This window comes from Globicephala melas, chromosome 16, assembly GCF_963455315.2.
Source record: "Globicephala melas chromosome 16, mGloMel1.2, whole genome shotgun sequence".
Lineage (NCBI taxonomy): Eukaryota > Metazoa > Chordata > Mammalia > Artiodactyla > Delphinidae > Globicephala > Globicephala melas.
Window position 1 is genome coordinate 32,761,692 of NC_083329.1, and position 15,279 is coordinate 32,776,970.

The 15,279-nt window shown below is 40.8% G+C and overlaps 1 protein-coding gene across 3 annotated transcripts in view; it reads right to left on the minus strand.

Moving 5' to 3' along the window:
- LGI1 (leucine rich glioma inactivated 1) overlaps positions 1-15,279 on the minus strand; it is a 33,421-nt gene that overhangs the window by 4,558 nt on the left and 13,584 nt on the right. The window contains exons 3-5 of one of the 3 annotated variants that reach the window (XM_030865566.2): positions 9,917-9,988; positions 9,745-9,816; positions 1,966-2,037 (exon numbers count right to left, since the gene is read on the minus strand). In XM_030865566.2, the coding sequence (XP_030721426.2) occupies positions 1,966-2,037; positions 9,745-9,816; positions 9,917-9,988 (216 nt within the window). The remainder of the gene's footprint in view (positions 1-1,965; positions 2,038-9,744; positions 9,817-9,916; positions 9,989-15,279) is intronic. The other 2 variants (XM_060286287.1, XM_030865568.2) reach the window with 2 other exon arrangements.

Below are 15,279 nucleotides of genomic sequence, written 5' to 3' on the forward strand. Positions count from 1 at the left end.
CCAAGCATACCTAAAAGTCTTCCAATGATTGAACAGAGAATCAGTTTTTAAATTTAAATTTAGTTTTTTATTCAATTTTTTTAATTATGTAAAATTTAAAATTCAGTTCCTCATTTACACTAGGAACACATTTCAAGTGTTTGGTGATCACATGTGTAGCTACCATATTGGGCAGCACAGGTCTAAAAGAAAGATGTAGTGATTGTTGTACCATATTTAATTACATCGAGTGAGCTATTTGCTTTTCTTCTTCCTCACAGGCATAATTAACCCTGATCCTATTCCATGGTCTACAAATTCAATTTTAATAGGAAATGACGTCGACACAGCCGAGCTAGTGCAGACATACAATAATAGCTCATGTCCATAATAAACTGCACAGCATAGATAGTTTAAATTTCCACATATGATCCCAGCTCGCCAAGTTCTCTGTTTATTTGCATTGCTTCTGTTCAAAAACTCTATCTCTTCCCTAAAACCATTCTTGGTCACACAAAATTCCTAAGATAGGTACCACCTACTTTTCACACAGCATATGAATACTTTTTAAACGTTGAAGCATTTAAAAATGTGTTTTAGGGGGTAATTCAAGAAACCAAGAAATCTACTAAAAGGCAAGTCGGCATGGATCCTTGCACTTCTTAGATGATTCTTGGTTTGGGCCTATCAAGGTAGGCCCAAGAGGCCAAACCCATTATGGGATTCCTTGGAGAGACTGAGCCAATTTCAAGTGTTTTTTCTTTTGCTATTGTGGGGTATAGGTTGACACAAGGTTGGGCCAGAGGGTCCCCAAATACACTGTATCCCCAAGGCTGCCGTGGGGAATCATCTAACTTCCAAGACATTCTCAGGACTCACCTCATATCTCAAGAATACTCTGACCCAGAATAATGAGTGTCAACTTTTCTGGGCTATTGTAAACCAGAGCGGATAACTGTGGTCTGTCCAAGACTATTTGGAAGTGTCCTGATTCTGACACTCTCTTGGAAATAAACCATCTTTCAGGAATTGGGGTAATAGGCATGGAGGAGGGGTGGGGGGAATACTACAAGGAACAAAGGAAGTTTTTCATAGCTTACTGATTTGAAGTTAAATCCTAGGTTTAGGAGAAAATTCTTGACTCAAATTTTTGTTATTGGAGAAAAGTTGTTTTGAATATATATTCTATAGCAAAGTACCTGAAAAATAAGAACTCCTTTGTTTTCATACATCTTTCGTTTGTTCCTGTTTTCTACCTTGTGACATTTAAATACCTTTCCAATGTTCTGGAAGGCACTTATTGAAGCTAAATTGCTTTTGAAAGGGTTAGGCATATATTACTTGCTTTCCTTACTACAAAATACACAAATTCTTTACAAAGATCTTTCACTCTGAGGCTTAAAAGTCAAAGTTTGAAAGCTCTTTTGTTTGAAAAAGGGTCAAAAATAATTAAGTTCATTCCCTTCCTGGGGCTTAAGCCAAATTCCTGGGGATTAAGCCTAGAGCTGTTGTTCAGTCTAATGAGAGAAAAGGCAAACTTTCTTCCCTTCCCCCACTTCCTGCTCCATTTCTCTCTTGACTGACCAACCCATGGGTGTAAACTTTCATCTTTATTCTGTCAGTTTCCCAGACTTCTTTATGTTTTTTCTTTGTAGCCCCATTTCCTGGACCTCATGAGAAAAAAAAAGGCATCTTGAAATCTCTATCTAGCCCTCCTCTTCCTAACGGCTCCAAGTCCCTTGTCATCAGTCCCTGCCATACAGGCACACACTTTGTCAAAGGCAAACTTGGGACTATATTTTCAGAATATAGTGGTAAATACCATAGGAGACTCAAACATTAGTCCAACTAAATTCAAATTTTAAGCCAATTTAAAAATTCTCATTTAATTTAAAGCCAATTAAAAAATTTAATAATCCACACCAGGCTTCTTTGTTAACGACTGCAAATTAATTAATTAATCAGTGATTTCTTAGGTCCTCTTACACATTTGTTAAAGAATCCAGGCCTTTGAAAATGTCTTTTGGGAGAGTCTGGAGGTTGTTATTTGCAAGGCTCCTGGAAAAAAAAAAAAGAATGATGTAAACTGTAGTCATAAATGAAATAAATGCATTTTATGACCCCTTATGTATTATGGTATTAAGCAAACAAACAAGCAAACCCTCCAAAATACGAGTAACAGAATGATGCCTGGGCATCGGTCTTTCTACTTAGCACTGAGTATGAGCATCACACACTCAGGCATCCCATCTAAGGGATGCCTCCCCGTGTCCATGGTCTCCATGTGCTCTCTCTCCTCTCACTCAGGCTGCCCTTCTCCTCCCTCCCCCCACCGCCCCACTTGCTATAGAGAGCAGCTCAACCTCCAACTCTTAGTACCAACAGCTCTCAAATTTGGAGGCCTGTCTGATCTATCCCCCTTCCAGCACATTCTTTATGTTTCCTCCTTTTTCTACATTTTTTCCCTTTTAGCTCCATTCATTCATTCCTCCTTAGAAAATAGCTTCCTTATAAATATCCATCTATTCACCCATCCATCCATCCATCCATTCATCCTCTTTAATCATCTCCTTTTCCCTTCTTCCAATTCTTGCCCTATTATCACAGGAATTGTTTTCTCCTTCTCTTTTTGTTCTTTCACTTACCGCTAAAATGATTCTGATGCTAATCAAGGGTAATAAGTAAGAAACAGTCCTGATAGTATCAAGGAAAGGGACATGTGTCCATACTGCAGAAATGTGCACATAACAAGGAACAGATGCTGTATGACAGGGAAGGGTACTAGGTACTGGTAATTTTCTATTTTTAACCAGCATTATACATGTACATGTTATATACTCTTCTTAGGAGTATTTTTAATTTTCACAATAAAAATTTAAAACTAAGGGCCTCCCTGGTGGCGCAGTGGTTGAGAGTCCGCCTGCTGATGCAGGGGACATGGGTTTGTGCCCCGGTCTGGGAAGATCCCACATGCCGCGGAGCGGCTGGGCCCGTGAGCCATGGCTGCTGAGCCTGCGCGTCCAAAGCCTGTGCTCCGCAACGGGAGAGGCCACAACAGTGAGAGGCCCGCGTACCGCAAAAAAAAAACAAAAAAAACCCAAAACTAAAACAAAAGCGTCTATGCTGTCAGCCTCCAAAGCCCTTGAAAATTCTCTCACATTCCATTTAAAACACTCTCAAAAGTCTTCTATGTTTTCCACCTCCTTTAATTAATACAAGATTTCTCAAGTGCAAGCATTCAGAACTTTTAAAATCTATTTTTGTCAATTATGTAGTTTTTCTGAGTTTTAGAAATTACCACTAGATTAGAAAGCTTTTTTTCAATGAACCTCGACACAGAAGAAAGGGAACTGAATCAGAAGTTTCCAGTCTCAGTGATGGTCCATTTTGTGACAAAGAGCACAGCTTTGGAGTCATTCTTTCTGAGCTTGGTTTGAATCCCGGCTCCACTATTTACAGGCTGTGTGACTTTGGTTATGTACCTTCTCTGCGACTCAGCTTTTTCATTTTTTAAGCGGAGGTAATAATACCTCATATCATAAGAGTGTTAGAAAAAGTAAATGCGGTAACTCAGGATGGTAGTTGGACTACTCTCAATAAAGGGCAGCTGGGAGGAGTGGTGGTGGGGGGGGACAGGAAGGAGAAAGGCTTTTGTGTGGTCTTTGCCCAAGAAACAACATTTAGAAAACTGACCATACAAATGAACTGCTGTGACTGTCCGCCTATGCAGAATTAATAAAATGCTGCTAAAGAAGATTATTCCAGAGAACAGCTCCATAGTTCTTTTTACTGAATGGTGGTTAAATGAAGAGATTTCTTGGGTCTTGGACCAGTCTAGAATCTCTCTCAAGTTATGTGTCTCAATATAGTTGCTGGCACAATGTGTCCTGAAGTCCTCATGCTAACTTCTCCTAAGTGGACGTCCCTCCCCCGGAAACCAGCACGAAGTGCAACTGGCTGCAGGGCATGAGCTTGGAGGAGGCTGGGTCATAGGACAGTGGGAGTGAAATGATGAGAGTCAAGTCCTGAATTACTGCAGCCACTAGGGTTACACAGGAAGAGGCACCATGTTTTTATTGCTGCCCTGGGCAGTTCTTTTAAACAGCAGGTGAATCTGAGAGTTCCCGCTTCCTGCCCAAAGAACAGAGCTCTAAGCCTCACATACCCAAGGTGTTAAGAGTCAGTGAACTTCATAGATACAGAGAACAAATTGGTGGTTGCCAGAGGTGGGGTTGAGGGGATGGGAGAAATGGGTGAACTGCGGGTTTTTTTGTTTTTTGTTTTTTTGGGGTTTTTGGTTATAAAAAAAAAAGATTAAAAAAAAAGGAATTCCAAAATTTTAAAAAAAACTCAATGAGCATCACCACCTTAGGTTTTACTATGGGGTAGGAATGCACTGTATCTGGGTAACTGATGAGGGGTAGAACTGATTGGGAGAGAGTGAAAACAGGCCAATGAGAGGTTTGAGAAAACATGCATCAATGTTACTTTTTTTCTAGGATGACTTTGTAGTGAGTACTGGAAGGATGTTTTTCTTACCACTGTATCCCCAGTGCCTGGCATAATATAAGTCCTCAACAGCTACTTTTACATGAATGAATGAATGGGGCAGGCTGGAGTTGATAAGAAGAAGGCCATCCATCCAGACAAAGAAAAGAGCAGAGAATGCTTCTCTTAGGCCCTTGTACCAAGACACCGAGTTAGGGAGAAATTGCAAAGCCCTGTGAATTACCACTGCCCCACCTCCACGATGCTCACAAAGTGCCCTCCCTCCTCTGAGCCCTCACTGTGTAATAAGCCCTAAACAATAGGACGGCTCTTCTTCTTTTTTTTTTTTAATTTGGCTGAGCCATGAGGATTCTAGTTCCCCGACCAGGATTCGAACCCAGGCCCCAGCAGTGAAAGCACCGAGTCCTAACCACTGGACCACCAGGGAATTCCCTAGGAGGGCTCTTCAAAGTGTGCCTGCCACTAAGCTCCATTCTCTAGGTCCTGACTCAGAGTCTACCTAAGAAACATTCTTTAAAACACCGGGGAAACTGCTGAACTGAGCACCTAGCTGCCTTGAGACTAGCTGAGAAGGGTCAAGCATTCTCAATGGCAGGAAGGCTTTCCTACCCAATGGAGCTGATGACCATTCTCTCCACTTTGGTGTTTTCATGGTTTACCTGAGAAAACCTCTAATTATGGAGTATGGAACCTACTGGAAAGTCTTCTCTCTAAGGCAGACCAGACTGGCTCAGACAGCACGTTTGTTTCAGTGCCACTGGGGTCTGCTGCTAAGAAAGCATCGCCCACGGCCATCTGGGGTGCTCCCAGGCTCCCTGCAGTGCAGATTCTCAGCTTGAGTTGGTGTCTCACTGAATTTGCGGTACTTCAAGTGCAGTTATTTTAATTTCATACAAAATGTTTAAAGGGGGTAAATACACTACAGCATTCAGAGTCCTGATCCAGGACCAGTGGAAGTTAGGCAGTGAGGTTTAGTTTATTCCTACGTGATGGTGTTTACTGCATAGCACACTCTGTCCTATGCACTTTGCATAGATTAACTGACCTAATCTCACGACAACCTTAGGATCTAGGTACTCCTAAGTATTTTATTATCCCCACCCCCATTTTTACAGATGATTATTATCACTTCCATATTACACATAAGAAATTGGAGGCACCATGAAGCTTAGTGACCTGCCTGATGTCCCACAGCTATTAACGGGTAAAGCTGTGCTTTGAACCCAGGCAGTCTGATGGCAGGGATCCCCCTCAGCCAGTATATTGCACTGCCCTCTTTACATGCATGTCATTGTAAAGGCCGAAATGAGGACATCCTGCCTGACTAACTGGAGACACACAGGCGCCCTGAGTTTGGGGACTGCTATATATATCTTTTGCACCTCTGCAGTGGTGAGCAGTCAGTAGGTGCTCCCCAGCAGGTAGACATGGATGACATTTTCCCCAAATGTCTTTATACATGCATGCAAAGAATCCTGCCTCCACTGGGCCTTAGCCACGAGGACACTCATGTGACGCCCAAGGGAACCTTTACGAAAACCTCATGGGTGTTAACAGAAACCAGTACAAAATGTTTAGAGATTTTGTGATCAATGGTCATAAATGATTTTTTAATTCAGTTTTTCCCTGATTTCAGAAGTAATACATGGTCATCAGGAAAAGTCAAACCTTTCTGAAATATATAAGCTATTCAAACACTTAAGTTAATCATGTATAATATTACAGTCATTCAGAATAATCAAGAGAGGGTGCCAGGATTTGTAAGGACTTAAATATAAGGAATTCTCTTTTTTGCGGGGGGGTTGGTTTGAGGGGGGAGAGAAGTCTATATAGTAAGTTTTAAGTTGTCTATTAATGTCTCTTTAGAAGGTAAGTCTACTGAGTTAGATGTATAAGAAGGTGAGATAAGTTCATTGCTTCTTTAGGAATGAACTGAATTTATATCAGTGCTCAGGCAAGTCCCTTGGAGAAGCTTTAATGTTAGGCCAGGGTGGGAACCAGTTGGGTCTAAAAGTATATGTCTAATCCCAACTATTTGCATTTGGAGACTACAGTGAGGGTAGGGCTCCTCTCTTCAGGATCTTCTCTTCCTTCCCCAGCCATATTTCCTCCTCAAATGATGTCCTGTGGAAGGATCCAGCCAGCTCCATAAAGCTTTCTGATCCTGCTATAATTTTTTTTCCCTTTTTCCTTTCTTTTTTGGCCACTGCATGGATTGCGGGGTCTTAGTTCCCCAACCAGGGATTGAACCCAGGCCCTCAGCAGTGAGGGTCCGGAGTCCTAACTACGGGGCCACCAGGGAATTCCCTGGTCCTGCTATAATTGACATGGTGGAGAGGGCACTAGATGTCTCATTAAAGACTTAGGGAAACTTCTAACTTTTACCGCTACTAACTGGGGAGCAGCTTAAACTTAGGGTGTACCTCCGTGTTCTCATTCACCAATGGGGATAGTGCCTGCCTTGTATCTTTCATAAGGTCATCAAGAGACTGTAATGAGGTCAAGAATATGAAAAAGCGTTGTAAACTCTTTCTGTAGGTTAGAGGGTGAGGTGATAATTCTTTGCTACTTGAATGTTTGCCTTTAATTAAGAAGAATTGGTCTGAGGTGGAGGAAAGTGCACTTTGAAACCTAACACCTCTAAAATCTTAAAAAGAAAATTAATGGCTCAAACAAATGTCAGATTTATTTATAAGTGGTAAATAATGGAAAATGAACTTGATGTGCCGAGCCGTCAGAGGGACATTTGGGCTTCAAATCTTCCCTACCCATCTCTTCTTGAAAGGAAAAAAGGAAAGGAGAAAAGAAAAAAGGAAAGAAGGAAGGAAAGAAGGAAGAAGCAGAGAACTACACCTGGAGGAACAGCATAATTAGAAAGGAGATCATGACCTGGGGACAAGGCACTCAGTGAGAAAATATATGTTCATGTAATTCCTCTTGCTGGACTGAGCTCTTCCGGGTTGGAGCTGGATTTTATTCATTTTTGTGTGGCACATCCTAGAGACTATTTAGGATGAACCATATGGCAATGCCATTTTTGCAGATCCAAAAGAGTCTCATATTGGCAATGCCACACGAATCAACCTAAGTGTTTGATAAAGATGCAAGAGATCTAAGGGTCATATTCAATCGACTTTAACCTGTTCCCTCCTAAAACCTCCTTCCTACCTCCAGCACCCACCGGTCAGACAGGTGGGACTTCCCTTTCATTGTCTGACTCTTTCATTGTCACGCCTCTCTCTTTGAAGCCTGCCTTTTGTGTTCCCTTGAGCTTGAAAATTCCTAGGTATTAAGCACATGCTGTACCAGTGCCGCCTTCTCATATTCTTCATACCTCTAAAGAAGGGGCCTCATAATGACCCAAATTTATATTTCCATTTTATTTGATGGGCATGATAGGCTCTAGTCAAACAAAATGAATGTTCTTCACTAGGGTGTTGTATAAATTTTTTTCTTCCCCACTTTCCTCCCTTCCTCACCCCTCCCCTCTTTCCCCCTCATTCCTTCCTTTCTCTCTCTTTCTGCCTCCCTCCTTCCCTTCTTTCCATTCTTCCCTCCAGGTGAGGTAGGCCCTTAGGCTGGAGAGAAGATATACTTGGTTGAACTAAGGGGCACGGCAAGGCTATGTCCAGGTTCCCAGAGAGAACACCAGGGTCTTACATCCTTCCTTCAGCCCCTCGTGATGCTGAGCCATTAGACACAGGCCATGTTGAATGGATTTATGTGAATCAAGTAGATTTCAAGTTGAAGTCATGAACTTCCATTTATCTTTCCATTTCTTCATTTCTTTTATTTATTTTTGCTGAAAGATTAGGCTTGGTGGTGTTTGGCTCCGTAATCAAATGGCATAGCATTCGTACCATACACAGCCAGGTTTGCAGCACATTGTAACACTGATGTGAAAAGCAGTGTTGCAAACTGTTTATTTTATAAACATTATTTTCCTCATCATTTTATAATGACTATATACAGAAGCCTTGAAAGGTGCAGTGATTTCGTAAAATACATCTGGCCATCAGTTCCCTGTTGCTACAAATCCAAACAGTAGTAGAGACAAGGACTAGTAGAGGCAGCATGAGGACCACGTAGACACCCTAGAATAAAGGTTCAAAGGGCAGAGCTGGAAATGAGGTACTGAGAGGCAACAGGTTAAAATCGACAGAATGACTATGATGCTTAGATGACTTGCATCTTTATCTAACACTAAAGAGACACATATTAGGCACTTGAGAAACAGTCCCTGAATGGATGAGTAGCCATAGCAGTTCAGCTATTGAGTTGATGTTATCATAATTCCATAACTACTCAGTTCACTTGTCACATATCCCCTCCAGGCTTCTGTTTCCTCATTTCTAGAACGGGGGTTGTGTGACTCTGGCAGAATCGTTGAGAGGATTAAATGAAAATTCACATAAAGCACACTGGCCAACATAGTAGTAGGCACTTAACAAATGTTAGTGCCATTTCTTCCCATGCCCTTCTAGTTTCCTTAAAAGTACATCTGTCTGTGAGTGTGTGTGTGTGTGTGTGTGTGTGTGTGTGTAGGGGGTGGGGAGGGTAAGGGAAAAGAGTTACTTGGTTCCTGTTACTCAGGATTTCCCAGCCTCAGGACTGTGCCATTTTAGGCTGGATAATTCTTTGTTGTGAGGCTGTCCTGTGCACTGCAGGACGTTTAGCAGCATTGCTGCCCTCTACCCACTAAATCCCAGTTGCATCCTCTACTTGTGACAATCAAACATGTCTCTAGATATTGGTGAATGTTCCCTGGGAGGTAAAATTGTCCCGTTAAGAACAGCGGATGTAGCTCTAATCATCCATTGAATAAATATTTTTCTTATTAAAATGTTGTTCAGGTGCTGTGTAGACGTGGCCTGTGGTTCTAGTATATGTTTAAATGTATATGAAGTCAGGGCTTGTACAGAAAAAGAGAAACAGAGAATATCAAATTAAGCTATATAGTCAATTCATGAAGTGAGTAATGATGTAGATAATTACAAACGTTATTTCAGTCACACAATTTCCCTGGAGTAGATTGTTTTCCTAATTATTGCTGGTTTGGGCTAGTATTAATAGTAACTGGTTTCCTGGACACACACTGGCTAATGGCAGGGAGAGAAGGCAAATGTGCATGTAGAGAAATCATTTGGCTTTCTTAAATTTTCATGGATACCCACAAAGTGGGTGCTTTAACCACAGGTTATCAAGTTGCATTGCCCACTGGCAAGTTTAAAAAGTAATAGCAACATTCATACTTACAGGTGAATTAAAGACTTTAGTCCCCGGAAAGTATGTCTTGAAATGGACTTGATGTTGTTGTTTTCTATGAATCTGCAATAGGTTATAATATTTTGGGTCAGACAACTGTAGGAACCTCAGAGCCCTTGTACTGAAACATTATGTTAAAAAAAAAAAAGGTTAGTTTACTTACAAATACTCTAGATGTGGGAGACCAATAAAAGCATCATCACTGATCACATCAAATGAGTTCGATGTGAATAACCTGCCCAGAAAAAGTTCACAATGAAACGGTTAAACTGACAGATTGTCAATCTTTGCTGCTTTTATCTCTCAGAGAAACGAGTGGGAGTTGTGCATGGAAAAATGTCTGGATGTCTGCCTTCTACAGTGTTATTTATTCAGGTAATTTTTGCAGCTTTTTTTTTTAACCGTCAATTATCTCATCAAATGCTCATTGAGGGGTGCCTTGTGCCCCACTCCTCACAGGGACGGATGTCACATGCCCTGGGTAACATTTTGAGATACAATAGGGCAAGTATGGCAGTCGACAGCCAAATCAACATGTTGCAGGTTTCCATGCAAAGACACTAGCAGAATCTCCCCCTCTTGTTCTAGAAACTTCTGGAACATTCTGACCAGGCCAAATACTGGTGTCATGGTTTCAAACCTGGGAAACCTAGAAAACTAGCTCCATGTCCAGTTATGCTGTGATATCTCATAGTAGATAAGCCACTGACACTGGCTTAATAAAAATCAACTAACCTCCTACTTTGAAAATAGAACAGGCTGAAGATGGGAAACCATGAGGCTTAGGAAGAGTCTCAGACCCATTTTATTACTACATAGTTGAAAAGGAATACTTTTCTTGGACAAATTTATTTGCAATTTCAAAATCCACAGGGATTTGGTTTCAAAATAACTGATGAAAAGGAACATCAACCAGCCGTCCCCACATCCTGTTGAATTTCCCGAAGAATTTTTTTTTCTGAATGGGAGGCTTAACAGAGGTGATTATAGGTCAAATAATACAAAGTTATTTTTTTAGAATGAGTATTAATTTATGGAATTCATTAGATAAAGTGTTGATAAAGACTGAAAATAAATTTTTCATGTACTGATGACATTTATAATGAGTTCAAGTGACATTTAGTCTACATGTTAAGGTTTTCATATAGGAGAACTCATATTTCACTTGTACTTAGAGTCTAAAATGTGACCGTGGTCATGGGACAGACCAGAAGTTTGACATAGTTTGACACCTCATGTCTCATACGTACTGTTTAATTGTACTATGTAAAGTCCAATATTCTCAGTTAGTAAACTATTTGACTTTTATTTTTGAGGTGTAGGGGTTAAAAATAACTGCCACTAACCAACTTAGTGACTTACCCTCTCTGAGCCTGTTAACTAAGGGGATTAAAACTAGGAGATGTCACTTTCTAAACAGTTGTGAATAACTTATTTGACATCTGGGATTCCTTCAGAATATTGAGAGGAGGGGGTAGCAGTGGGTTAGAGATGAACTGAGCATGAGGTGGTAATTTCTGAAATTGGAGGCTGGGTCCATGGGAGTGAATTTTACTATTATCCCTACTTTTATATATGCTTGAAAATTTCTGTAAAAATGGGCGAAAACACAAACAAAACCAGATGATCTCTTGCATTTCTTCCTAAGCTATCATTCCTGGAATGATGTTGGATTCTCTTCTATCCCTTCTCCTTCCAACATCATACGTAGCTTTATACTCAAGTGATTCACTAGACTCTGAAGAGTCAGCACTATCGAATAGTCATACGTATTAGATGCCCATAGTTATTCAAACAAATTCAAAGTTTTATGATTTCAGTCACAACTTTGGCAATTGTCTCTTCTTACTTCATGGTTCTGGGAAACAAGAGGATTACTCAGCCTTACTCCAAGGTAAGCTACCATCCAAAGTCTTCCTTGGGTTCCAGATATTCATTTCATTCTGTATAAGCAGCATCAAGGATGGAGAGAGTGAAATAAGGCAGAAATAGATACAGAGAAATACCTCCCATGCTCACTGGTTTGCAAACTGTCCCGTGGTTGGACCAGTGACTTCAAAATCACACTCCAAGTCACTGGAAGAAATGGCTTCTAACACTAGTTCTTCTTATGTTGAATCATATGCATAACAGGGTAGGATATAGATATTAGTGGGCAGAATTAGCCCGCACATGTCAGGGAACTAAAACAGGGTTTCCACTAGAATTTTTATCTGCTTGTTCATTGCTTATCCCTAGCACCTGTAATAGTGCCTGTCCCATAGTGGACACTGAATAAACATTTGTTAAATAAAGAGGGATTTACTTTACATTAAATTCTGGTCATTACTACATTACTAGATTGAATGTTCCTTACAGCACGGGCTTATCTTTATTGACTTTTGTGTCCTCAGCCCTGAGCGTATTTCCTGGCTGAATTGTGTTTGCTGAACTAGCTCGTAAGGATCAAAACCTCTGGGTAAAACTACAACAACACGCAAGAATATGGGTGAGTCTCACAAACGTAAGTCCAGGGAAAGAAGCCAGAATGCAATAAAATACATCCTACATGATTGCACTTATATAAAGACCAAAACCCAGCAAAACTAATCTATGCTGGCAGAAGTCAAGATAGGGTTTACCCTCGAAGGTGAGTGGTAACGGGAAGGGGGCACAAAGGGAGTCTTTAGGGTAATGATAATGTTTGGTTTCTTGACCTGGGTGCTGGTTACAAGGGTGTTAACTTTATAAAAAATCATGGCAGGGGTGGGAGTGATGAATAGGCAGAGCATAGAGGATTTTTAGGGCAGTGCAAATACTCTGTATGCTACCATAATGATGGATACATGTCACTGTACATTTGCCATAGGATGTACAGCACCAAGACTGAACCCTAATGTAGACTATGGACTCTGGGTGATCAAGTAAGTTCATCAGTTGTAACAAACATACCACCTTGGTGGAGGAGGCTGGTGATGGGGGAGGCTATGCACGTGTCACGGTAGTGGGTCTATGGGAAATCTCTGTGCCTTCTCTTCAATTTTGCTGTGAACCTAAAACTGCTCTAAAAAAATTAAGTCTTAATTTAAACTATCAAGATGTACACTTAGGATATGCACACTTTTCTTTAAGTAAATTATATTTCAATAAAAAGTTTTCTTATAAAAGCTAAAACAAATCCCTCTGGCTAAGATAATAATGAATATCTAAATTCTAATATCTAGATTCTAATTCTAATATCTAGATATTCTAATATCTAGATTCTAAATTCAATTGTAATTTTCTTTGGACAAGGATTCCATGGACAAAGATTTGTAAATTTATACATACATTCTAAATATAGTTGAGCAGGCTATCCATTTTATTATCCTATATATACTTAAAAAAACTTAAAAACGTCCTGTGCTATAAAGGAGGTAAAATGCCACTCTTTAATTTGTATGGGTTCCTTTATAAATGTTTGATTTCAGTATCATGATTTGTTATTGAGCCAGATGTGTTAAAGGATCCCAAAGTCCCTGTTAAGGGAAACTGTGTCACTCCACCCCATCTTCACACAGAACAGATCTGGGGCAGACCAGGGTGGCCAGCTTTTATACCTCATGACCTCTGTCCCTTTTCAGAAATTATGAGACCAAGAAGGACTCCGTTCTTCATCCAGAGTAACTGATCCTGAGGTCAGTCAGCATCCCATGGCCCAACTAGTCTGGTGCAAAAAGGTGAGTTGGGCTAAAGATGAATCCCTTCTTGGGGATTTGGAATCACAAACAGATGGAACCAGCTAGCAGAGGAGCTGAAGGAGAAAAGAGGCCTTAGGGTTGAGTTACCTCCATGGCAGGCAGACTGTGCAAGGCACACTCAGAAGAGAGTGGAATGCAGAGGAGACCCCACAAAGGGCAGTGTGTGTGAAGGCTGGAGCAGGGAGATGCTCAGATCTGTGTTAGATCCTACACCTGTGCTTCTCAATCTTAGTTTCACTTGGAATCACCTGGGGAGCTTTAAGAATACTGGTACCGGGTTCTCGCCCTCAGGGATTCTGGTTAAATTCTATACCTGGCGTGTGGCCTGGGCATGAGATATTTAAAATCTCCCCAGGTGTCTCTTACACACAGCCAGGGCTGCATATGGTAAACTTTCTTGTCAGCCACAATAGCCTTCCTTTACCTGTGGTGACCGAGGGGGCCTGTGCTCCTTGCAGCAAATGTGGCTGGAATAGTTGCTCTGGTACACAGAGGTGCTGTGGATTGTCCCGTCTCCATAACTACAGGCAGCAGGAGTCCACAATAATATGACTCAGATTTGACAACTGCCCTCACAAAAGTAGCACTTGGAGGGGTGGGTGGGGATAAGTGTACTGTCTGAATGAACTGGTTACCCTGAGCTGCAAATCAGAGATCTCTATGCATACACTTGCCAAGCGGCCATCCAGTAGGTTGGTGCAGAGATAATGTAGAGTTTGCCCTCTGCCCCTGATCCTGTGGGAACATTTGAGGTCTGTGCCACTTCCTCTATTCTTAGGGAGGGAAAAAGGCAGGCACTGTTCCCTAGAATTTTGGTGGAGGTGGACACAGGGATGCACCTTGTCCTTTCTGTACCCTCCCCCCAAGGGCTGTGCACTTAGGTCTCTTAGTCATCAGTCTCATGAGTGCAGTACGAAAACAACGGAGTGTAGGAGGTGTGGGGAGGAGTTTTTTCCTCTGCAACCAAGGGAGTGTGTACTTCCTTATCAAGAAAGACATTTAAGACCATACGTATCAACTGTCAATACCATGCAGGCAATAGCTCATTCTTTAAATGATGATTGTTGCCTCCATGATAGCCTGTATTTCATAGACTCCTGCTGCATTCTTATTTGGTCTTTGAACCAACTCTGTGAAAGTGGTAGAGTAGGTGTTAATAGCTGTTTGGCAGGAGGAAACTGAGGCCTAGAGGAATGTTAAAAGCTTTGACCAAGGTCATGAGGCCCAAGACTCCTGGTCTACTGCCCTTTCCACATACTGGGTGGTCTCTCAGTATAGGACCCGGATCACATAGTGATACAACATCCCCATTCTGGTAGACAACCATAATAACACTACTCAGCTTATGCAGTTTTAAGAAATCTAATTAAGTCATAATTCCCTTTTTAAAGGAATTAATTACTCAAAATAAGCAGTCTTAAAGTCACATTAAGATCATGTCAACTTGTATTTTTTTCAAGTCAAGAATTTTAAAAATCTGAATGCGGTTCGGTGTATTCTGCTTAAGGACGCTATATGCTCAGTGTAGAAATTCTGGAAAATAAAGAAAAGCTTCAAGAAGAAAATAAAGATCACTGTAATCATACTACCTAAAGGTGTGAATATGTGTATATATAATAAATATATGATATATACATGTATATATTTATAAAATTGGAATAATAATTTTATTGTTCTATGTCCTCCTTTTCATGTACTTATTTTTTCAAGAATAATTTCTCAGGACAATACATTTTCAATATATAATTTTTTTTTCAATATATAATTTTAACAGACGAGTAAGTTTTGTATTATGGAGATACCGGGA